The 27,215-nt window shown below is 35.0% G+C and overlaps 1 protein-coding gene across 10 annotated transcripts in view; it reads right to left on the minus strand.

Annotated features, from left to right (window-relative positions):
• PTPRM (protein tyrosine phosphatase receptor type M) overlaps nt 1–27,215 on the minus strand; it is a 1,053,679-nt gene that overhangs the window by 333,008 nt on the left and 693,456 nt on the right. For all 10 annotated transcript variants that reach the window (XM_056820784.1, XM_016432809.2, XM_056820785.1 and 7 more), the window contains one exon: nt 25,090–25,222. In XM_056820784.1, the coding sequence (XP_056676762.1) occupies nt 25,090–25,222 (133 nt within the window). The remainder of the gene's footprint in view (nt 1–25,089; nt 25,223–27,215) is intronic.

Genomic DNA, 27,215 nt, shown 5'->3' on the forward strand with positions numbered 1-27,215 from the left:
ACAGTTTATAGAGGTCTTTAAAAGACAGAGGGAGGGTTTTATATTAGATCTTCTAGGCAACAGGGAGGCACTGGCATTTACTGAGGAGGGGGATCATATGGTCAGACCTGTGCTTTAGAAAGGCCAGTTTGATAACTGAATGGAAAAGGGACTAAAATATTAGACCCTTGAGGCAAGGAGTCCAAGCAGTATTTAATGTATTAACCAAAAACCTGAAGATGACAAAGATATGCACCGGGCAGGGAAGGGAAGGGGTTGTATTCCAGAGAAGCTCAAATTAGAATTTAAAAAATCTCATCCGCAGAATGAGAATAAGGAGTTAGGGATAAGGGTGTGAGCCTGGGCAACTAGGAATATGGTAGGACTCTTAAGAGAAATAGGGAAGGGGCAGGTAGGTGGCTCAGTGGGTAGAGAGCCAGGCAGGAGGTCCTGATTTCAATTCTGCCTTCAGATACTTCCTAGCTGTGTGATTTTGGGCAAGTCACAACCCCCATTGCCTAGCCCTTCCTGCTCTTCTGCCTTGGAACCAGGACACAGTATTGATTCTAAGACAGAAGGTAAGGTTTAAAAAAAAAAGAATAATAGGGAAATTGGAAGAGGAAGATTTCAATGGAAAGATGAAGATGTTTATAAGGTTTGAGTCTAGTTTGAGATGTTCAATCAGTACATTATCTGGTGCTCAATAAATAAATTAGTTGTACTGTTTAACATTTTTTTCTACCTAGGTAAAAGTTATGCCAACAATTACAATAGAAACCAGGGATACAGGAGTAACTGGAGTGCTTTTTACTCCTGGGAAATTCCATCTTTTGGGAATCTTTCAGAGTAATACATAAGACAGTTCAGTTACTTAAACAGACATAATAGGTCTGAAAAACATTTTTACTGTGACATTTTGCTTCTGTTTTCTCTGCTGAATAGAATAATCTGGGGAATGCAAAGGACTAAACTTGGCAAAAGGAAATTAAAATCAAGACAAATAAAACAATAGCAAGAGAGTATCTTGGTACCTCTCATAAATTCAAGTCTCCAAGCCCAGGAAAACCACACATACAGAGCAGGGACCCCTTATCTGAGGTTTCATGTTCCCAGGTTTCATTGTCAGAGGTCAACCTCAAAAGACTGGTTGGATAGCAATCTGCCCCCATCATGGCCTCTTCTGCTTTCACTTCACTTATTTTTTAAAGGTGGGAAAGGTAGGAACCTGCAGAGTTTGAGCCAAGGAGCAGAAGTAGAGAGAGAAAGAGAGCACATATATATGGGGTCAATGGATCTTCACTTATGTCCCTAGACTCAACCATTCAGGGTAGATCTTGTATTTTATCTCCTACAAGCATGGGATCATATCATATTCTGTGTGTGTGTGTGTGTGTGTGTGTGTGTGTGTGTGTGTGTGTGTGTGTGTGTGAGAGAGAGAGAGAGAGAGAGAGATTTTGTGTGTGTGTACACACACATTCACATACATACTGATTTGCCTTCTCCCTTTAGAAAGTAAGCTCCTTGAAAGCAGGAACTTTCCTTTTTGCTTGTATTTGTATCCCCAGGACTTAGCACAATGTCAGGCACATAATGAGTATTAATAAATGTTGGCTTAATCTCCACATACTATTTCATTTTGATTCTTCTTGACTTTAACAGGAAGGTGGTCATGATTATTGCTATTATCCCCATTTTACAGATGAGGAACCTGAGGCAGATAAAATTTTCCTCATGTGCTCAGGATAACACAACTAGGAAACCAGGTCATCCCTATTTCAAGTTTAACAACTTATCTACTCAGCCAAGCTGACTCTCAATTGACAATAACAAGTAAGGGTTAATTGTACCTAGGAGAAAAGTAGGATTTGAAAATATGATTATTATAAGAAAAATGAATATAATCCTAACCTATTATTCTCATCAATGAAAAGGAGACAGTTTGTGAATGATTAAATTTAGCAAATTAGCTATCCAGGAGAAGAAACCCAAGGGAATTGTATCACTCAAGGTAGCCTTTTCATTTGTTTTTCTAAGTTTACTTTTAATTATTTATGATTATAGTCAACACCATATTTTATAAGAATAATGAAGTCAGAGTAAAAAAAAGACCTCACTATAATTTTTTCCCTTACTTAATCTTTGCTACATCAATTAGAGGAGGGCTATGTGAGATTTATGATGGAAAACAGTGAAGTTTAGCAATAAGGGTTAAAAAAAGAACCAACTTTTGAAAAAAAAATCCTTACTTGCAAAATTGGTTTTAAAAATATTTGTCAGAATCTGCCAAAATATTAGCAGATGTCAATACAGTGTGCCACATAGAATACTATGCTTTCTTAACTGGGCTCAACACATTAAATTAATGTCAAAGAAAAGGATGGATACAAACATGCTACTACCATTAATTATTATTTAAGAATACTGGAAATATATTTAAAACAATATTTATATTAAAAAAAGAAAGCTCGAGAACTCTGATCAGCATGAGGATCAATTACAATTCCTGAAGACATGATGAAACATGCTGCCTACCTCTTGACAGGAAATGATGGACTTTGGGTAAGATCAAGATATGCTTTTTTAAAAAAAGAAATAGCCAATGAGACATTTGAATTTTCTTCAGGTTCTGTTTTTCTTGCTTTCTCGGTGGAGGGAAAGACAAGTGGAATGTAGAGGAGTCTAATCTTTGAAAATAAAATGAATTTATAAAAACAAACATAAATATGTTTAGTGCTCCTCAGAACAGACAGGAAGATATGATTCTCTGTTAGTTGTTAATACCATTTACAAAAATGCACTCACAGTTGGGACCACAGAAGCAGGTTACTGAACAGTAAGTTTTTCAGTTCAGACCCCCTAATGTTCACACTAAAAGCAATACAGAAATTCCTTCAAAGCCTCACTCATCTCTTTACTTCAATGAGAGGCAAACCCAAATATTTATCACAGCAGGAGAATCATTCACCATTCTGATGGAGCAGGTGGATGAATGAAGGCCATCCTATGATGTCAGTAGCACATAACTTTTCACACTTCAGAAACACACACCAGCTCCATCTCTGTTCACCACACAAGGGTTAGTGAGCATATGGTGGGAGCTTTCCTCTGGTTCTCAAAGGTCTTAACCCCACTCTGCAAGGCAGCTTTTTACTGAAGATACCACATCCCCACCTTTAACTCACAGCTGCTTCCACCAACAGAAGGGAAGTTACCAGTCCTCATTAACCTCACAGAGTCAGAGGGGGTGATGAAAGAGAGACCAGGGGTACCTTCTGCCTTACAGGACATCAACAGAACCTGCAGCCTTGCCTTCTGCTTTGATATTTTAAGAAGCAACAAGGTTAAAAAAAAGACCTTAAAAACTACAGCTTGAGTTTTAAGTTTGCTTTGAATAGGTTGCAATAAGGATGCTAATTACAGTATCTGAGTCATAAAGGTGAGTGTAGCTGATAAGACCAAAAATGAAAGAAAGCTAAAACTTTTTTTAAAGTAGTGTACCATACATGATGCACTAATTTTTTAAACATTCAATTACTGCTTTAGAGGAATACAATATTAGAGTAATAAACAAAGAAGGGGAAGGAAAGGATGTTAGGGATCCAGATAGCATTGTTTTTAAAGGCTAAGGGGATTCTAAGACAAAAAGAATTGATTGTGGTGCCAAAAAAAGAACAACAACTTTAATGCTAAACTTTTAGTCATCAAAACTTGGACTCTGGCATTTACTGCTATATGACCTTGTTCAAGTCACTTAAGATTTCTAGGTCTCAGTTTTCCTAACCTGAAAAATGAGGAATGAGCCAAATGATCTCTGAGGTCCCTTCCCAGCTCTGAAGTTATTATTTGATCCAAAGGACATCCAGGAAAATGACTATTTCTCTAGGCAAGCCACATGTAAGTCTACTGAGTTGAATGACAGAAGGGTAGTCAGTCCTACCCTCATCATTATTTATCTTGTATGTAACAGAGGAATTATATTTTGGTAGTCAGCAGCAGCTCTTCAAGTTGAGGAAAATGGGTGCTCTCACTAGGTCACTCAATATCTTTTTCCAGTTACAATCATCACATTTTGGATTATTAAATCCAGAAATTTTTTTGCTACAGAGTATTAAGTTTTTTAGGTAAAGGGAGCAAACATATAGATGGTTCTTGCTGAATTCAGATGGAATCCTTTTTATTTCTGTTACCTAAAGAATATCTGACTTCACTTCACTAAGTCCTAGATTTAGAAGTTCTACTACATGAGTTCAGGTGCCTATACTTTAGTGGGGAATAGGGGCATCTGGGAAGGATGAATAGATTGTAATGGAGAGTGTATTCAAAGTCAATGAGTGATAGTGTCTTAAAGAAAGGAAAGGAAAGGAGAAATGAGGAACAAAAAGAATACTTTTAAAATTAATATTTCACATTTTTCTTTAAATACTTGTCTAGTGCTACATAGCCAGAAGACCCTAAAGGATATTTGACATTAACTTGGATATCAAATGAGCTAAGGAGAAAGTTCACTATTTCAAGTCCACAAGGTATGTTAGAGTCAGTGACAATGCTAAATGAGACCTCTACAAGGCAATGCAATGGCCTGTTTCCCCATGGTTTTGAATAAAACCTTTGGCAGGTAGGTTCTCACACTGACTAATGAAAAGATAAGAGTGATGTTGTTGCAACAGCTCCCTACTGTCTCTAGTTAAAAGTATCATTTCCCCCTCTTTGGCATTCAAAGCCCTTCATAGTCTCACTCTAGACTTCCTTTCAGGCTTAATGTCCATTACTCTCCATCAGAGATTGTACATTTTAAAGTCAAACTCTCAACTGTCCGTATGGATTTTATCTCCTGCTTCCTTGACACTGCAAAGGCTTCCTCTTATTCCTGGAATAGATTCCCTCATCACTCTATTTCATAGAATCTCTAGCTTCTTCCAAGGTTTAGCTTAAGGTATACTTCCTATACAGTGAGTTTCCTGAAGATTGCCTTGGAAATTACATTATATTGGGGCAGCTAGGAGAGTCAGTAGATTTAAAGCCAGGACTAGAGATAGGAGGTCTGGGGTTCAAATATGGCCTCAGACACTATCCAATTGTATGACCCTGGAGAAGTCACTTAACCCCAATTGCCTAGCCCTTACTGATCTTTTGCCTTGGAACTAATATACACTATTGATTCTAGGATGGAAGCTAAGATTTTTTAAAAAAAGAAGTTACATTGAATTTACTTTATATCTGATATGTTTATGTGTTACTTTTATTCACTATAATTTTGCTTCTTTTTATTTATATTTATCTATTATTTCTATTTTCTGTTCATATTGTTTACCTCTTCATGTTTACTGAATACAAATTTATTGTGGCAAGGATTGTTTTCTTTGTGTATTTATGTCCCCAAACAATAACACAGTGTAGTGACTGCGGTCTAGTAAGTGTTTAATAAATCTTTGCTGAATGAATGAATATTGATAGATTGTTTTTAGGGTCTGGTAAGGTTTTATCTAAAATAAGAATACAAAGACTTCCCTTCCTTCTATATTCTCTTCTTTCCTTCCTTTCTTTTCCAAATTTAATAAACACCAAATAAAACTAACATTTCTACATACTATAAAGTAGAAAGGGAAAGTGAAAGGTATTATAGAGGCATTGGTACTATATTCAGCTGATTTTCTTTTAAAATACAAAATAAATTAAATGTGCAACTTTTGAAGCAACCTGATTTTCTGCATTTCTTTCTCTATGAATTAAGAAAGCTTCAATCATTCTTCTTTCCTTCCTTCCTTCCTTCCTTCCTTCCTTCCTTCCTTCCTTCCTTCCTTCCTTCCTTCCTTCCTTCCTTCCTTCCTTCCTTCCTTCCTTCCTTCCTTCCTTCCTTCCTTCCTTCCTTCCTTCCTTCCTTCCTTCCTTCCTTCCTTCCTTCCTTCCTTCCTTCCTTCTTTCCTTCCCTCTGACAATAGTATCACTACTTGCTCCACTCTGGCCTCCCCAGTGTCCTATGGAAAAAAAAAATAAAAACAGAACCCCTGTAACAAATATGCATGGTCAAGCAAAACAAATCCCTATATAGGTCACATCTGATGAAAGTAGATTCTGAACTTATGGGGTCCAAAGCAACAACAGCAGCAGACCTAAAGACAGGTATAAAGAAACAACTCTACTATATGCTTACGATAGTCTTTTTATTAAAACAATACTTATATGAAACAATATTGGCAACAGTATATAAGGAACTATCACTGTTCCTCTCCTCAGCTTGCTACAGTATGCTGAAGCCTATTCTAACTTTCTCCTTTCCTCTAAGGCCAAACACAAAAAAAAGAAACTTACCAGAGAGAAAGTTAACAGTCATAGTGGTAGCAATGGGACTCATTTTTACATGATCTACAGGTTTTTCTGCTTCATTAACTAAGGCTGAATTAGGTAGCTAGCTACCACCTCTGTTATTGGTCCTCTGACCAGGCCACTGGGGCACTGTCCATCAAAAGAACACTTTCCAAAGAACAGCCTAATGTCAGTGCTGGCAGCCATCCCGAGAAAACCAGCCATATAAATGATCACCAGTCACAGCAGTGGTTGATCTATTACTCTTTCTCCTGAAATGAGCAAAGTGCTACAAAAATAGGCCAGAATGTAGCTTAAAATGAACAGAAATTAAGAAATTTTACTCTACTTTTCAAAGTGAAAGCAATGAAACAGATGTGACCACCTGTGTTTATCTTCAGCCCAAATGATCCAGCACCTGGCTGGAAGAAAGGCACAGAAAACAATGCAATTCCAAGAAAATGAGAATGACTCCAATTAGGTGTATTAAAATTAAAATTTTGCTATTGAATGAGGAGGTTGTGTCCAATCCTACCAATAGTAACAAATACAAAATAAAGAGAAAAAAGAAATCTATATTTAACAAGTAGTTACTGATTTCAATATATTGAAACTAAATTTTTGTTTGTTTCATTCTGGTACCCATTGAGATTGCAGCTTTGTGCCTAGCACATAGTAAATGATTAATAAATACATATTGACTATTTGATTACACATAGGGGAGGTGGTGAAGGGTAATGGAAGAGCCAGCCTATTAGCATAAATCATAGAACAAAATAATTAATTAATGTGGTCACTGAAATTGGTTTCATTTTTAGTCTGTGCTTAAATTAAACAGATCTTTCATGAAATTTATGAAGAGAGAGAGAACTGGACATATATTCATTTGATAACAAAAGTAGGCAACTCTCTTTTATCACTCTTTGTATCCCCAGCACTTAGCACAGAGCCTGGTACATAGTAGTTGATTAATAAATGTTTATTGAGTGAATGACACTTTCTAAATTTGGCCAGTTCTTTTTGAATACATGATTTCTTCATTGACTAGACTAGAAGCTTCATAAATTCATAATCCTTGTTTTTGGATAGCAAATAATGTGATCTCAGAAAATAACCAAGCCTTTATTAAATTGTTTTCTCCTGTCTGCATCTTTTAGTGTCCTCTTTTCCTATATAAGAACTAACATCCAATAGTGACCACATATTCTTATAAAGTATGACTTGAAAAGAACAATTCCAAGCAATAATGGAGAATCAAAATTGTTACCAGGAGAATGGCTGACAAATTCAGGAACTTAAATTACAGAAGTCTTTCACATACCTCTTACTGTTATAATTTTGAAGGTCTTTTTTATTGTAAGACTTCTGATTTGAAGGATTTTTAAAATTATGTTTAAAGCTGATGGTTATCAGAGAAAAGTATCATCCTGGAAAACATGTCTATTCAGAAATATTTTAAAAAATATTATTTATATAAATTGGTGTCCCTGTCCAAAAAACATAATGCATCTCAAAATGCTACAAAACTAGATAAAAATAAGTGAAATCTGAATATGTGATTGATTTAAGAAATGAGAAACATTATTTTAAGCTGCTTCTTATACATACTAATTGATTTGTACAATACAGATAGAGTACAATTTGCACACCAAAATACCTACTATGATGACCATAAATGGGGAAAATTTATTAGTATTTAATATGACTATAAAATACAAATCTCTGGGATCTAAAAGAAGGTGGAAGTTGTTCAAAAGGAAAACTTGATGCACTAAAATACTTATATTAAACCATATCACTGGGGAGCTGAATGGCACAGTGGATAGAATTCTGGGCCTAGAGTGAGGAAGATTCATCTTCTTAAGATCAAATATGGCCTCAGATACTTCCTAGCTGTATGACCCTGAGCAAGACCCTTAACCATGTTTGTCTTAATTTCCTTATCTGTAAAATGATCTGGAGAAGGAAATGGAAAACCACTCCAGTATCTTTGCCAAGAAACCCTATGTGGGGAAACAAATGCTCAAAGTGACTGAAGAACAACAACAACAAAAAACACATCACTATGGTTTCTAAGACACAGACGTATAAATACGTATGAAAGGTAGGAATAAGTCTTACCATTTTGTAAATTTCAACAGTATAATAACTTAAAAATGAGTGGATTTATTCTTGAAGTAATGTCCTTAACCCAGGCCTACCAAACAACAGTAAGTATAGCACATGTGGAAATAGTACAAAAATATAATAGCTGTCTGTAGAGGTAATAAGTAACATCACAAATTTATTTTAAATTGAAAAAGAAGAATTCATATTTCCAGTACCATTACAAACTTTACTGGTGTAGGTAACTATTGTATTGTAATGGATAGAGAGAATCAGGAAGACCTTAAAGTCTTACCATTGACATCTATTGTCTTTCTCACCTCAGATTAGTCACTTAATGCCTTGGTGCATCTAGGCAACTCTCTAAAACTATATATTCTATAGCAAGTAGAGTTACTCATTGGTAGACCAAGCTTCCTAATCGAGAGTCGCCTAACCCAGTGAAGTCACTGGCCTGACAATTATTGTTTTCATATTATCAATTTGATGGCAAAAGGAGGTTGGTAAAATTATGAATAATTTTGCTCTATATTTTAAAAGAAAATGATCCTTAGTGTTGGCAAGATTTGTGCTGTCCTTCCTCTCTTTCCACATATTTTTCCTATTAGTTGACTTAAAACCATAGACATTAGAGTTCCTTTACTTTGCTTCCAAAACTAGAATTCAAACTCAAAGATGAATCCCTTCCAACTTTAAAATCCTATGACTAAAGAATTCTAAGAATCTCTCTAATGTTAATAAACTAAGGATTGTCCTATGTCACAATATTTGGTTTTTCTATTTTTTCATTCAGAGTTGTCATTAGCTTTGTTTTATACATCTTAAAAGTTAAGGAAAGATGAGAACGACATGAATACTTTTCACGGGGCTTATTTCAAGGATATTTTACCATGTTGGACTTTAATACCTACTAAGACATCCTACAACTTATTATTTGAATATAACCCATTCAATACCTTAAAAACAAGGTTTTTAAAACATAAAATAACGAGTAACATACTTAATATGTGCAACTTGCACCAAATATCATGTTATGGGGTCTTATCATCATCATCAATAATATGTTGTTATTGATACTGGTTAGACTATTAAATGCACTCTAAGAATAAAAGGTATCAATCCTTTTCTATTACATTTAGACAGGAATGTTTGGTCATATTCATAGCAATTATTTTGGTTTAGGTAAGCCAATAGAAGTCTTCATTGGTAAGGAGTTGTCAAGTACCCTGGCAGTTGATTCCTAGTGACTTGAGACCCAAATTGCTCATAAATCAAAGTCAGTCAGCTTCAGACAGGTCTAAAAAATAAGACTTGTTCAGACAAAACAAAGTTGATGGAAAAAAAACACAATAGAACGAAGAACATGAGTATAGAAATCTGGACATTTTAGCATGACTCAAGACAATAATTAAAAAGAAGGAAAGCTGGGGCAGTGTTTAATCAGCATCACAGATAGCACCCAGAAAGCCTGTTGCTGAAAGGAATGCCAGAAGTAGACAGAGACATCCTTTAAGCCAGGGAAATCTTTTTGAATCCCAACTGCATCATGAAACATATATTAGCTATTTCCTATAGCTGGACAGAACTTATCAGAGTTCAAACTTAGAGTCCAAAAATATGTTGACAGGCATGACTTAATGGGATGAATCTAAAGGGATAAAAGTTGATCGGGATAGATGCAAAGTCTTAAACTTAGATTCAAATTGTCAGCTTCATAAGTAAATGACTGAGGCGGAGGAGGAATATGGCTAGATAAAGATAGAGATTTTGCAAAGGTCAAATTGATAGCCCAAGGCAACAGTTTGGTATGGGGAAATGCATAATAATGACTCCTTGGTTGCAAATGTGGGGGACTTGGAGGATAATGTTTCCTTCTATGATAATGAGGGTGGGTGGGTAGGAGAAAGCTAATGAGTTCTATTTAGGATCTATTGAGTTTAAGGAGTTTACCAGACATCTAGATTTAAATGAAATCTAAAAGGCATTTGAAGATGAAAGACTGGAGATCAGCACAGAGATTGGTCCAGGATTTGAAGATTTGATAATCATAAACATAGTGTCTAATGAAATCACCAAATGAAGTAGTATCAAGGAAAAAGAGAAGAGGGACTGGAATAGAACACTGAGGGCATGATCTGCAAGTGATAAGGCAAAGGAAAGAGAAAAAAGGGATGTCAGATAAGTAAGAGGAAAACCAGGAGAGAGTGGTATCCTAGAAACATTGAGAGAAGTGAGTGTCAAGGAGAGATAAATCAAGTGTCAAAGGCTGCAGAGAGTTGAAAAAAAAAATGAGGATTGAGAAAACAACACTGGATTTGGCAATGAAGAGACCATTAATAATTTTAAAGGTTGTAGTTTTTGTGGAATGGTAATGTCAGAAGCCACAGTGTAAGAGGGTAAGAAGACTGTGCGAGGAGGGAAAGTGGAGGCATCTATTATAGATAGCCTTTCTGAAGATTATAACTACAAATGGCATAAGAGAAATAAAATATCAGAAATTGAAGGATCAAGTTAGGGTTTTATTTTCATTATAGGGTCATGGAAATCTTTCTTTCTTTTTTTTTAAACTCTAACCTTCCATCTTGAAATCAATACTGTGTATTGGCTCCAAGGCATAAGAGTGGTAAGGGCTAGGCAATGGGGATTAAGTGAGTTGTCCAGGGTCACATAGCTGGGAAGTGTCTGAGGCCAGATTTGAACACAGGGCCTCCCATCTCTAGGTCTGATTCTCAATCCACTGAGCTACCCAGATGCCCCCCATCCCCCAGATATCTTTCTAGCCAGTAGAGAGGTAGATATTGGAAATAAGTGAAAGATGGGGATGAAAATTTGAGCTATATGCTGGAGGAGATAGCATGAAATAGAATCACTTAAACAATCAGAAGTTTGGTCTTGGTAAAGAGTGTCTGACTTCATTATGTGAAACAGAGATGAAGGAGAAAATGGCAGAAGGCATTTGAGTGATAGGAGTTGAGAAGGAGGTGATAAGATGAAGTGCATGGTGAATGGCTTAAGTTTTTTGCTATAAAATATGAACCAAGGCTCTCAGCTGAAAGAGAGGTGGAGGAGAGCAATGGGAAGTGTGTGGAGGGATGAAAAGCTTTGAAGAACCATTGTGGAGAGTGAGATAGTGAGTTGATAAGGAAGGTAAAATAAGATTGCCTAGTAACAACCAAAGGCTAGTTGAGGCAGTGTTACATAAATTATATTTTAGAGCATATTTGTAGGTGTCAAGGTGATGAATGATGTCAGAGATACATGTCTGAGGATGGCTGGCAATAATCAGCAATGATAAAAGAGCTAGAGATTCAAGAAAGTACAACAGTGTAGAGTTGAATTGTATCAACAGAGAGTCAATATTGGAGAGAGAGAGAAGTGACTAATGCAGGGGAGTAGCCTGGGAGAAAGTTCAAGGGACTAGTATTGATTTTAAGATAAAGGTAATGTGTTTTTATTAAAAATATATAGGTATCAACAAAATGGCACACATCTAGAGGAGAAGAGCTAGTTGAGGGAACTTAAAAGTCACACTAATATACTGAATGGTTTGGGAATACTGAGCCTAGAGATGACTTTCAGCCTGCCCACAATCTTCAAGTGAAGGGCTATCAAGCAGAAAAAAGAAGATTAATTCTGTGTGTTCCCAGAGGGCAGAACTAGAACTAATGAATGACAATTACAGGAAAGGTAGATTTCAGCTCAATATAAAGGAAGAACCTTGCTAGTGGAAAATGGAATGTATTACTCTGTTATGTCCTGAGTTCCCTCCCATCACCACAGATACTTACGTATTATTTATGTTGCTGCACAAGTAATGCATTCCTCAAAAGAAGTTTTCTGAGGTTTCTTCTAAATCTGGCATTCTGAATAGCATAGGGAAAATAAGCTGGCCATTAAAAGTAGCTAGCATTTATATAGTATTTAAGGCTTATTCAGAAGCAATGTCCACCTCATTGGTCAATTAAAGTTTCCTGTTCTCAGTATACATTATGATGTATACTAGAGGTATAGATGGGAAAATAGTCCATGACTCAAAGGAGAGGGAAGTGCATTCACTGATTGCTTCTCTGTCCCCTCACCCCTGCCCCCCCATAACAACTAGTATTTACTTAGCACTTTAAGGTTCACAAAGTGCTTTACAAATATAATCTCACAACAACCCTGAAAGGTCTATTATGTTCTCCCTTTTCAGACAGGGAAACCAAGACAGATGACATTAAATGCCTTACCTAAGGTCACATATGTTGTCAGAGGTGAGATTTGGATTTAGGTATTCCAGGTCCAGCACTCTAGCCACTCTACCACCTAGATGCCTTATTGTCAATTATTCCTCACTACTATGTATAAGAAACTTGACATTCTTACTAGGAGTAAAAGTGGCATAAGCAATATTCCTCTTGCTTTAGGGACGAGAACTGAGCTTCTTTCAAAGGATGAGACTTCAAGCCCCTTTCATTAAGCGGGTAGTGGGGATCCTGGCTTACACCCAATCTAGACTAACAAAGAAAGCTTGATCTTGAAATGTCTGATTCCCTTTTTTATTCATTCCTTTTATTTTCTTTTTGTCATTACAGCCTATTTTTTTCACACTACACAATGCATTTCATGTGACTAATTCATTTTTTTAGATTTTATAAATAGGAGCACAGCATATGTATAGAAATATAGGAACATACAAATACTTGTTTTGATGTGTTACAGAGGCTTTTTCATTGTCCTCAGGTAAGAGAAACATATTATTTAAATTAGATATTGTCCATTGAGCTGTGTTTTTAGAAAAAGAATCAAATTGCATCAAGCAGAATTTCCAGTATCGCATGAATTGAAAGTAGTGCATCTGAAAATACAAACAGAGATGCCCAATGAGGCAGGTTTTTGAGGAAACTGACAATAAGGCTATGTTCCAACTTACTCCTACAGAACATTTAAAAGAGCAAGGTTCATCAAATGCTTTAACTTTTGCTTTGGACTTATATAAAAGATGGTAGGAAGCATGCCCAGGAGAGGAAAGAAAAAAGTGGTTACGAAAGCAAAGCATAGCTGTGAGAACTACTTGTGTCAGGAGAGCTGGAATATTTAGGTAGTGGTGACAGAGATGAAATAAAAAGTAAAGTCAGATGTTATTGCCTGAAAACTTGCAAAGAACTGAGACCCTAACACAATACAACAAATGGCAAGTGATTGAGTAAGTAAAAAAATGACTTGGACTTAAGAGGAAATGTTTCTGAAATTTATTGCATACCTAATATAAGGAAAACAATACACACTATACTCATCAATGATTAATTGAAATAGACATGCTTCCACTTCACTAGTCATCTCCAAACCCTCTAATCCCTGAATTAGAACCCTCTGCAATTGTTTGGGAAGGAGAATAGATTGTTTGTAGATCACTAGTAAGACTTAAATGTTCAAAAATAATTCTCCCCTTGTTGGATTTATTTCCCCTTTCTTCTTGTTGTCATTAAAGAAATGCACAAAGAATAATGAACCTGATAGATGTTTCACATGTGTGTGTATGTAACATAGCTAATGACCTTCAAGTATCATTAAACTAGCAAATTGAGCTCATGTTGACACTTCTGGGAAGTGATGGTCTGCTGATTTAATGGATGGTTTCTGTCTTCCTTGGGGGCTGTTAACAGATAAAAGTGGTTTGTAGAGTTTGGGAAAGTGATAAATAGGTACTTCAACATACTGTTTTGCTCCTACGCCTAATCTTTGAACACTTTATAAGGGAACTCTTAATGTGGGTAGTTAGTGAAACAAGAAAGTCAGTTAACTGAGAACAGAAGCATCAACACAAAGATTCTCTAGTCGATAATTTGGGGATAACTGCTTGATAGATTGATATTTGTGTTGTGAAAAATAATTTTTATTCCCTTTGTCTATTTTAAGTTAATCAATCAAGAACTTAAAGTACCCCTACTTCACATTTAGTAAGTCACTAACAAAGAAAGTTCACTCCCTAAAAGCCTCAAGCACTGCTGGGTGCTGGGAAGTGCTAGGCAAATTGTAAGACAGTGATTAATTCCTGAGATGTGACAAGGAGAGCTGATGGGCAGAGAAAATTGTATGTAAACTGGAGCCTGAGAGAGATTTGACTGCATTCTTGGCAGCTCTTAGCCTCAGGAGCATGAGCTCTGGCGGGATTCTTGGCAGTCTTGGCCTCCTGTGTGCTGAAGGTTCTCGGTGGTTTTCAGTGTCTTTTGGCTCTTCGGATTTTGGCTTCCTGATTCAGACTTTGGATTCTGGTGAAGATTCTGCTTTCTGCATTGGAGATTTGGGCTGAAGAGGGATGCTTACTTGGGTGAGACTCTTGCCTCCTTGGCATGAGAGTCTGCCCTTTGTGGCTTTTTGGCATTGGTTTTTTGGTGGTTGGAATTCCTGACTGGAGACTCTTTCATGAACTGGAGGCACCAGGATTAGGACTTAGGGTATTTTTAGCTAGGTGATATTTTCTACCTCCTTCTTATATTTCCCACTTTAATATCTCTACCTTGTTGTAAATAAAGCTACTAAACAGCCTACTGACCCATAATTTAAATTTAATTTATATAAATAGGACCACAACAAACTTTTATAATTCATAAATTTAGTCAAACCATTTTTAACCCTTATATACACATACATTTACACATTCTATTTTAAGCATGCCACCATATGGATTGGGATAAGATTAGTTCAGATTTCAATGAAATATATGATTCTAAACCCTCTCTAGTTTTAGGGCAAACAGACCATCCAGGAAATGTAGATCACTTTAATGGAGAGGACTTGTTGAAAGTATTCTCCAGACTGAGCTTAGCTTAGGCCACAGTAAAAATGAAATAGTAATAATGAAAGGAGACAACTTTAACCTCATAGGTGTCACTGAGATTTGGTGATATGAGACCCCTGATTAGAGTGTGGCTCTGACTACATATTTCTGATTCAAAAGAAATGGTGGATATGTTGAAATATGAGCATAAGGAGGCAGGTTTGTGTCAGGAAATGCAGGAACTGTGTAATTAGGATTTTGTTCCCTGGAACATTCTGGGGATCATCCCAGAACATCCCAGAACATAGGAACAAAATCCTAATTCCACAGAACCAAAAGAAACTATGGTGGTTGGTATTAAAGTAAAAATCAACAGAGGGACAAACAAGAAACTTTGTCATTGAAGTATGAAATGGAACATCTACAGTAGTGAGAAAGAGGAAGATGACCAAAAAGTCGGATAAAATTGGTCGAGAGGCATAATACAGCAGTAAACGGTATTTCAATTATTTAGGCATCTGAAAGAATACTCTGTCTCTGTCTGTCTTTTTCTGTCTCTGTCTCTCTGTCCCTGTCTCTCTTTCTCTTTCTCTCTGTCCAACGTAAAACCATTGAGTACATTTTGGTTTATCCTTAATTAAATTTTATCTTTAAAATCCTGAAAAGCCACCAAGAATGAATTCTACTCTGATTCTAATTCTCACTAATAGAAAGAGACTGGTTATTAGGGATGGAAATGAAGGCAACTTTGAAGGAAAGCAAAAAACCTGTCCTGAAGTTTATGATAGAGAAGGAAAGGAAATCTAGGCAAAGGCACAATCTAAATTAGTGAAGAGATGTCAACAGGTTCTAAAGGAAAATAGGATCTCAGGGACTCAGATTCTACAAAGGAAGTCAACTCAGAATACACATAGGGAAATTCCAAACACATAGGGAGAAATAGTTCAAATAAAGATGAAAAACAGAAGTTTTTGAAGATATACACAAAAGATGGAAACAAGTATAGGTAACAGAAGGTGAATATAAAAGCAAAACACCATGGTGTGAGAATGTTAAATCATGAGTAATAAGGTTCAGAAGGAGCTGAGGCTGATGAGGGAAACTGAAAACGATTCCAAAAAGAGGTTTTGAGGAAAGCTATATCGAGAAGGCAAGTATCCAAAATGGACAGGACTTCAGCCCCACTTGGATGGACTGATTCTAACTGACAAAGGCAGTCTATTTTCTTTGCCAAGAATAATGTTTAGGCTACAATGGAGAGAACAAAAAATGAGTAATAAACATTTGATACCTCTAAATAAGCAAAGAGTTAATTAGAGAGCATCATGAGAATTCAAATCACCTGACTCCACAAATAAAGGGGCAGCTAGGTGGTGCAGTAGATAGTTCACTGAGGGCCTTGGACTCAGAAAGACTTATCTTCCTGTTTTCAAACCTGGTCTCAAATACTTATTAGGTGTGTGACACTGGGAAAATCACTTCATCCTGTTTGCCTCAGTTTCCTAATCTGTAAAATTAACTGGAGAAGGAAATGGCAAACCACTCCAGTATCTTTGCCAAGAAAACCCCAAATGGGGTCATGAAGAGTAAGACATGACTGAAAAATGGTTGAACAACTCCAATAAACTATATATATATATATATATATATATATATATATTTTAAGGTACTGAAGAAACTGAATGTTATTAACAGATTAAAGACTGTGGTGAACAGGAGAGTAAGGATGTCTGAAAATAAAATCTCCTTCCCTTCTAAAAAAGAAAGTGAATACTTGTAAAAATTGATATTTGTAAATCATAGGCCAGTAATATTGACTTCCATGCTTGGCAAACTCTAAGAGCATATCAATGAAAGGTGTTCTATTGCATACAATTACTACCTATGTGACCCTAGGAAAGTAATTTATAAATAATGCTGGCTTCAGTCTTCTCATCTGTAAAATGGGAGCAATATTATTGCCTACCTCCCAGAGTAGTTATGAGCTTCAAATGAGATAATATGTTGTATTATTTAATTATACTATTGTGTACAATTGTAACAATACTTTCCTATGTATATAATAGCTATTCTTATGATGATGATCATAAGATAGTGAACTTCTATAAAGGATAAATTTCTAAAACTTTTATAAAGAATTATCACTACTTTATTAAAAACAGTTATGGAAGAGTAATCTTCTAACCTTACTTGAAAAGGTTAATAAATCGATAGCTAATGAGAATAGAGTTTAGCTAAATTAAAAATAGTGCTATATGATAAAATAACATATATATAAAATAAATAATGGTGTTATATAATAAAAGTGCTATATATGTATATAAAATATAAGTGTATATATATGTATATATAAAATATTACTTGATCCTCACAAAAACTGTGGAAAATACATGCTTTTATTATTATTACCATTTTATTGATGGGGAAATTGAGGAAAACAGAAGTTAAATGACTTGCTCAGGATCACACACCTAGTATTTGAGGCAGGATTTGAACTTGGCTCTTCCTGACTCCATATGCGGCATTTTTATAAATAAAATAACCAAATAAAAACCATTCTTCCAGTCTATCCCCCTCCAATGAATCCTATATATTCTTGCCCAAGAACCTTTCTTAATGGGCTATTATGATCAAGTGAATTTCCCTGTATCACACATCTAGGAAGTTTCTGAGGTCAGATTTGAACCCAGGTCCAACTGACTCCAGACCTGGCTTTCTATCCTCTGTACTGTCTAGGTGCTCCCATACTAAATATATGGTTCAACTACATTAGATTATTTTGTCCACTTTTATAAACTAGCCTTCTCCCACCTCCATAATTATTTCTTCTCACTCCCATTTTGAACTATTAAATTGCTTATATTCTCTATCCCAATAACCCCGAGAAACCTAGGTTCCTCTCCTCAAATGTCATATAATTTGCTTAAACTTCTCTGAAATTGTCTCACTCTCTTTTGTATCCTACTTAATTGTTTTCTATGCTTATTGGATTGTAAGCTCCATGAGGTCAGTGTCTTTAGTATATAACTCTCTTTGCATCCCTTCTGGTGTTCCCATATGCAGGGTCTTGAGTAATAGGTACTTAATCAATGGTGGTTGAATTGAAATGAATTGAATTTTTCAAGGGAATAAATCTTCAGAGACATTTACAAGCTTTGTATATGCTGCTGCATACTAAGTGAATACATTCTAAGCATTAATCCAAATTCAAAAGACTCTCCAAGTAATAACATTTTCTGTCTAGTCTCAGAGAAAAAGAATTTGAAATGGAACAATGACTGAAACTTTGTACAGAGACTGACTCAAGGAATTTTCTCACAGGAGGGAGATACCTTTCAGTCTAGATGGGAGAAAAGATTCCAGATCCTCCATATAAACAGACCCTGCAAAGGGCTATAGTTAATGCCAACTTGCCTCTAGCTACATGCTGTTGGCATCTCTTTGAAAACTGGGCTTTCATCAAATTTTCTCTCTTATCTTCCTTGTTTCAAGATGCCTTTAGAAATATTTCCCATTTTTCATGGCCATTTTCCTGGTGCTAACAGTATTGTCTAAACACCAGAGAATATTTAATATTTAATCCCATTTGCTGAATTCAAGGATGTATTCTTCTTAAAATGTGTTTAAAAAGAGCATCAGGGACTATAGAGTGAGAGAACTAAAGTAGTTTCATTTACCTATATTATACCCCATTGCATTTGTAAGCATGCTTCTGAACTAGTAGAGAGGTTTTCATTTCCCACTTCCTCTACTGCTTAAAATTGCTCTTTTATGCTTTTTTTCTCTTTAAATCTTTAAGTTCTAGAAATATCTATTTACTGCCTGGCATTGGTTGAGACAGGAATATTAATGTAATTAGCAGAAATGTCCTCAGACTTCCAAAAAGATATAGAATGATTTTCAAAACAACGATAAATGTGATTAATCAGCATATGAACACTGGTCTTTGCTTACTAGATTCTGTCAAATGTGTTATTGAGATAAATTGTTTTGTATGAAAACTGAGGTGTTTTCATTTGTATAAATATATTTAATTACACTTGGAAGGAATATGATAAAATGCATAAATATGATAAAAATGCCCAAAATATTGCATGCAAATTTCAAGAATCTAAGTAAGCTATGTGACTTCATATCAAACACAGGCAATCTATTTTTCATCTATTTTTATCCGACACAAACTTTTTTTTAACCCATACATTCCTTCTTGGAATAGATACTAAGTATTGGTTCCAAGACAGAAGAGTGGTAAGGGCTTGGGTCACACAGCTAGGAAATGTCATCTAAGGTCATATTTGAGCCCAGGACCTCCCATCTCTAGGCCTGGCTCTCTAGTCATTGAGTCACCTAGCTGATCCCCTGACACATACTTTTAATGTCTATCATATTCACCCAACAAAAAAATGACTAATTTTGGAAAGAAATCTAAGAAATTAAATTACTTATGGAACAAATAAACTTTAAACAATAAGCAATTAAGAACGACAAAACATTAGATAATCAGACGTTGGTAAAGATGATACCATCTGATACTGTATATAAGGTTAGAACCCACATTAGTTTAATATTCATAAATAGGGCAGGATCATTACAAAATTCATCAACTGGGGTCATGAAATGAGTTCTTTTAAGCTAAATTCTCCATTTTTTTTTATCATCTCTATTGTCTAGATCTATGGGATAAAGGGTTTGACTTACACAGTTATGTGTGAGTTGCACAGGTTTTAGTTTTTCTAACAAGAGTTCCATCTTTAGTTAGTAATTTTACAGAAAGACAATTCTCTTGAAGATACAGAGTGTTGCTTAAGTTAATAATGAATGTGGATTCATAATAAAACTGCAAATGAGACCTTAATTCATAATTCTCCACTAACCATAAGGTTCAACTAACAAATTTAACAAATTCAACCAACAAATATAGGTATAAAGCTAACCGTTCTTCAGTAGGAAAAGTGTTAGTTTTATTATTTTGGGGCAATGTTCTTTTCTTTTATTTTTTTTGCTCTTCATTGGTTCAAATAATCATCTATACCATGGTTGGCACAAAGGTTTTCAAATTTGTGTGCCTAAACTGCAACATCAAGCTGCCAGTAACCTGCATACCCCTTCCACCACCCCGCTATATTACTCCAGAGAGCTGAGGGAGGAATTGATCACTTTGGGCATATGAGCAGAGGGGAGGAGCATGCAAAAAAATGTCTTGGCTTCTGGGAAGAGGGCGACTGGAGCAGCTCCACCCCATTCCAGCAACATAACAGCCCTCTAGGCATACCAATACTTCCCCAATGCTGATCTAGATTCTCTATTCTAGTTCCTATTCTTGATCAGTGGAATACATTTTTAAAAAGCTACCTTGATGTGAAGGTACAACCCATGGCATGGAAAAGCAATAAACTAACAGTGTTTAAAGGAAGACTATTAACTTCTTTAACATCATATTTTCCCAATGGAGTTATCATTATTTATGTACATGACCTAAGAAAATATATAAAGAGTAGAAGGTGACCATCATTAATAGCTCTGTATACTGAACAACAGAGATCTTTTGCTTAAACCACAAAGAAGAGACAGCCATTAAATGACATGCTTGCACTGCTTCCTGAGATAAGACATAATAGCACTACTAGCTGTTTCTAAGCAGAAGAATGGAGCTAAACTTAGAGATCACTCATATCTTCTTTTTCTCACTCATAACTTTACAGATGAGGAAAGTGAAGCCCTGAGGGAAGATCTATGTATCCTAAAGTCACAGAGCTACTTAGCATTATGGTCAAGATTAGAGTAACTTGGTTTTTAGCTTTTTTCCACTCCACAATGTTGCCTCTAATTAAATATCAAAAAATCTTGAGCAATATATTTTCATTTTTAAAGTTATTTTCTACTGATCTGGTTTTAAATGGTTCCTTTATAATAAATGCACATGTTTTAACTTCCTGAATCTATAAATATCCCAAAGACTCCATATTTATGCATACTTACACAATCTACAATGGATCAGTGGTCAAAAGACATGAATGATTAACAAAAGATGAAATACAAAGTGTTAGTAATCTCATGAAAAGATGTTCAGAGAAATGCTAATCAAGACAACCTTAAGATATAACATCATACCTAGCAAAACAGCAAAAATAACCCTTAAATGACAAAATTCAGTGCTGGCAAGAAAACAGGACATATGTCATAGGTAAAACTGCAAACTAGTGACAACATTTTGGAGAACAGAGCACAGGCACATAGGAAATGATTAAGAGCTCCTTTTTTCTTCCTCCCTCCCTCCCTTTCTCCCTTTCCATATGGAAGTAGGCAGGGTAAAATGAAGAAAACTTAGCAAACCTTTTAAAATTCTTCCTTCCTTTCCTTCCTTCCTATATGTAATCAGAGTAAAAATAACCTCATAGTTTTTGTCCCAACATTTCGTTTACAAGTGTCTAATTCCTAAAACATTGAAAAGAACTCTTCCATATAAAAACATTGACAAATGCTCTATTTGTAATATCTTAAAATTAGAAACAACCCATAACTTCAATAATAGCAAAATGGCTGAACAAATTATGACTTATTCATGTAATTAGGATATTATAGTGCCGTAAAAATGACAGATGAAATGTATGAGGAAGTATCCAAAGACCTATATGAAGTAATAGAGAAAGATCAATAGAACCAAAATTCTACACACTGAACATAAATATGTAAAAGAAAGAAGGAAAGAAATAAAACATGCTTAAAGGTGGTAGAGCTCTGGGAGGTTGTTTTTTTTTTTTGCTAGTTTGTGTGAAATATGCAATTTTTTTTCTCTGCAAAGGGCTAAGAAATTAGGATAAAATGTTCTTAATTTTGTATTTATTTCACTGTAATGGCCATTAAGTTAATAATGGAAAAGTCTATCTATGATGTGATTGATGATTTCCTAAAATAGTGGCTATTTATAAAACATTCTGAACTAGGAGACTTGTCAACTGGATGTTATGGTTCAAGATTCATATATCAAAGACTAATAAAATTATAGCATTTCATTTCTATGGTGTTTTAAATGATTATTTGGTAGATAAACATATAAAACTGATACAAGTTATTGGTATTTACTTTGAAGTTATACTAAGGCCATATGTTACCTTAGGCAACTCTCTACACATGCATAATTTATAACATAACCTAAGTGATGGCCCATGAGACCCATATCGAATAATTAATTAATCTACCCCCAGTTTCTCCCTGGAGAGCTGTTTAACATTTAGCTTTGGTCAAAAGGGCAACTGGACCAGTGGTTTCTGCCTACCCCTTGTGCCAACTCACATGAATATCCTCAGAAATGCTGTAATACACAATTATATTTTATGTCTCCTCCAAATATGTATATATACATATGCAGATATATGAAGAGAATAGTAAATAGATTCCCTTCGCCTTTGTATTATGTTAAAATTCATGTCAAAGATATATATATATATACTTAAAACTGAATAGGAGGGACAGGTAAGGAGATAATATTTGAAGAGAAGAAAAGGATAAAAATGGAAAGATGGGGATAGCTAAAACAAAAGAATGGTCTCAGGAAGCACATTTTCCTCAACAGTCCTGTGAGGATAGAACTAAGGAAAAACAAGACAAACAACAGACAAAAATGTGAAGTATGGTGGATAAAAGAAGAAAGATTGGAAGATTAAAAACAGGGAATAAAAGGAAGTATAAAGAGTAAGAATGAGAAAAAGAATGAGAACCAAGAGGAGGAATGAGGAAAAGAAAGACAGATAAGGAAAAGATGTAAAAGGGGAGAAGTATGAATTTATGGATGGCCACAGTTAGATTTTTCTATAGTGCCTAATTAAAAAGCACATTTTATTCTTTTTTAGCAGTAACTCAGAATTAAGTTTAAACAATATTAAGTGGCAATGTATAAAAATCTCCAAAGTTAAATATGTATGGTAACAAGGGAAAAACAAGTCAGAACCCCAGTGGATTATTTTGTGATTCGAAATAGATGACTATACTATTGTTTTGACAAAATTCAATAGCCCTTAGAGACTCTCCTTGACTTTTTCTTTCCCATAAAAGTGGCTTTCTTATTTTCTTTTTTTGTCCTTGTCTTTCCTTTCGCCTTGGCCTGTGAAAGGGCAAGGTATGATGGCTGATGAACTTTGTATTAGATAGATACTACTCCAGGATTTAGACTGCTTCAGACACAATACTGATCTAAAGAGCAGGTAGTAAGTAAGGTGACACATTTACACCAAGGGAAAGGTGGGAGAAGGATGCAAAAATAGTACAAAATATTTCCTTAGGTAGAAAAGTACAAGTGTTCTTCAAAACCTAGATAGACTTATGATAACCTGGCATACCATGGGGAAAGCCTAGTAAATCAGAATCTAAGAGGGAAGAGAAAAAAAAGAGTTCTCTTATTAATACCACCTGACTTACCATTAAGTATGTTAAACATATTGAAGCATTTACCAATGAAGAAATTAAAATTCTTTCGAAGTCCTTTTCATGTATTTCTGTCTTATCAATTAAACTATCAACTCCAAGTGGGAAGGGATATCTTGTTGGTAGTGGGAAGAATTCTTTCCAACTCTGTCTATGATATGCTAACCCTTCTGAGATCTAGTAACTGTTACTGTGTTTTATAGTGAATCAAAAAATTCTTTGGATAACTACCATAAACCTTGATTGCTAAATTCATATCACTTTTTAATATGAATTTAGTATCTTCACTCATCACTAGCTGTAAGCTTCAAGATATACCTCATTTTACAATTTATTTTAAGATCTAGACATAATTTTAAAATAGGCACAGAAACTAACTTCACATTCACTGTTTAAGGACCAGCTTAGTTAAATTCTAGGAGGCTTATCACTGGAAGCTTGGCTATCAAGGTATGATTTTTTTTCAATAAGAATAACTCATGAAATTGCCCTCTATGGGTTCAGACAATGCTGACATCAATGAAAGAACAGAGCTTTCAAGTAATAGGGTTCTGAAGCAAAAATAAAAGTTCATGTTCAAGTTAATTTTAATTGCTTGACTTTTCTTTAAAATGCCACTTCGTTTACATTACTGTTTCAAAACTGAGGGAAAAAGGAACCATTTGCTTATTTATGTCCCTATTTTGGAAAATTCAAATTGTAACTTTCTGATTGCATACTTGGTCCGTTCAATAGATTTGCTGGGACACAAAAGAAAACATCTTTATTCTCCCTATTTGGGTTGGGTGATGTAGGCAACACTATTTACCTCTTTTCTTTACTACTACTGTGTGGTCACTAGTGGTTCCCTACCCCCTTCCCTCATCCAAATCAGTTGCCATATCATTATATCTCACCCATTTCTATCTGTTTTGTTGCTAAAATGGTCTTCCTTCTCCCGTCTGTTATCTAATTCCTATTTCCTTTGAAGAAATGCAGATATTTCATCTTTATCTTATTTCTTTAACAAGTCTCAAAACAAAAGGGCAAAAAAACATGTCTCCTACTCTATTTTTTCTACACTCCAAGTACAATACCATATAAGGATCTGAGACAAAAATATTATCATTAGATGAATGAATCAACTAACCAATGAACTAATCTTAGCTGGATCCTGACTCACTGCTTCTTTAAGGCCTATGCTATTTCAGTGAAGCCACTTGATAAAGGAAGGCATGCTTTTCATTGGATTTTAATGGCTCTCATGTTATTTGAGTATGATAAGGCATGTATAATCCATACAGAATTATAACAATTTGCTCTAAGATATATTTTTATCATATATCTATAAACATTCACAAAAATCTTCCATTATAAAGAAGATAGAAATCACAGTCTTAGTGGGGGAAAGCCATCCCCCATAACATTTTCATAGCCTGGGTTAAACACCAATCTAGGATCTAAATATTTTTGCCCATATTGAGACTTCATGGAAAACAATGATGTATAACTATGTAGTTAGTATTTTTTTTGAAGCTCACCTTTTCTTCATTACTAGCACAACTCCCAGAAATATAATAACGAACAGCAAAATGCCCGCAATGACTCCAGCGATCTTAACCGTGTGGTCGGTTTGTTTTTCTGGCTCTGGGGCTGGTTTTGGAGTGGCAGCTCCTAAAGATTCAAAGAAATAAAAAAAAAAACGGGGAATATGAACATAGAGTGAGAATAAAGATGTTACTTTTAAAATTATTTTGCTGAATTTAACATAGGAATAAGACTTATCAGAGCTGGCAGACAGCATAGCTTGATTTTTTTAAAGCAGCTTTCATATGCACTGAAAAGAGTATAATTGTCCATATTGTTCTTCAATATTTGCTAAACCATAACATAAGTTGGATAGCACACCCACGCTTGACCCTTTTACAAAAGACTCTTCTCAAATACACTTTTCTATATTTTTATTATCTCTGTTAGCTCCCTGCTTGTCCTGCCTTTTAAAAACTTGCTAACAACACAATAGCTATCCTAAGCCTTTATCCAAATTTGATTTGCTGGAACATTTTCCTCAATTATTTTTCATAAATGAAGCAGTAATTCCAGAACATATTAGCTCAAACACCTGGAAAAGTGAGATAAGCTCATTTACCATGCATTTTACCAGCAATTGTTTTTTCACACAATAGACTTTACCCCCCTGCCTTTGGAAATCTAAATCTAGGTCACATCTGGTAGGCAAAAGACTCCTTCTAAGCAATTTATTCACAAAGTGGGAAGCAGCTGATGATCACATTACTGGCACCCACATTTAATATCTGTTTAAATGAGATAACCACTGCCTTACAGCAGCTACTGTCTTAGCTTTTCTAGCTTCCCTATTCCACTAACATCATTTGTACTGTTTACCGCATAATGTGATGGAACGTCAAATCCATGTCTGATGAAATATCCATTTCCTCCACTAAATGAGTTCAAGATGAAAAATGTTAGGGATGCAATGTTCAATTCACTAAACCAAATCTCCTCCCTCTTTTGAGGACTACTTCCTTTTTAATCAAAATGTGATAGCATTCATCATTTGAGGTACCATATTACCTTTACAAGATAGATAAATGCATTTAGAAATAGGGATTTATTTCTAAATTTTTTCACAGTATGCCTCTTTTTTTCTTTTTTGGTGGGGGTAGGGAATGCATTTAAAATTTAAAGTACCAGTCTTTTTTATCTCTTTTGTACTAGGATTCCTCTGTATTGTTTCCCTCACATTTAGTTTTGTTTTTTTTTTATCATCTAGAAAGTGTGAACCAAAGAATAACTATTCTTTTTGTTTTAAATTATAGATGGAAATTGCTTAAATAATTATTTAAATAGGCATGTATATAATTTCATAAAGAGATATTATCTATTTCCAGGAGAGATTCATCATTACAGATATCACATTCACTTGGTTCAAATATAGGTGTTTTGTGCATTGATTGAGCCAGTATATAGTTTTATTGTTCTTCTCATTTGTATTCAACATTTCTGTCAACCCCAATGCTGTAATTGCATTTGAGATTTTCTTGACAAAGATACTGGAGTGGTTTGCCATTTCCTTCTCCAGATCATTTTATAGATGAGTAAGCTGAGGCAAACAGAGTTAAGAGATATGTTCAGGATTATATAGCTAGTAATTGTCTTGGGCTAGATTTGAACTCAGGAAGATAAATCTTCCTGACTCTAGGATCAAACCTTACCCATTGTGCCACCTGAACATCCCTTCTTGTTTCATATTTACTTCTAAATATCTATAAAGGTCAGCTTTTATTATAATTCAATTTCAATAAATATTAAAATTAGTGGATACAGAAATTGTTTTTTATTAATTGTGATTTTGGTCCAAGTGGGATCTGATATGTAATTTCTAGAAACAATTAATTGCATAGTGATAACTTTCTCTATCTGATCCTAAAAATGGATCAAATTCTTCAGTTCTTTAATGATGTCATTAAAATACAGCATTTTTAAATGGTAAAATATCATAGTTTCAAGTGTTTAAAGATAGAAGAAGTTTCATACAGTTTAATCACTCTGAGAAAACAGTAAGGGAAACTAAGTGATTTACCAAAGTTCACAGATATAATAACTAGCAGAGAGAGCATTTGAACCTAGTACTTGACTCCTAATG

The sequence above is a fragment of the Monodelphis domestica genome, chromosome 3 (assembly GCF_027887165.1).
Source record: "Monodelphis domestica isolate mMonDom1 chromosome 3, mMonDom1.pri, whole genome shotgun sequence".
Taxonomy (NCBI): Eukaryota; Metazoa; Chordata; class Mammalia; order Didelphimorphia; family Didelphidae; genus Monodelphis; species Monodelphis domestica.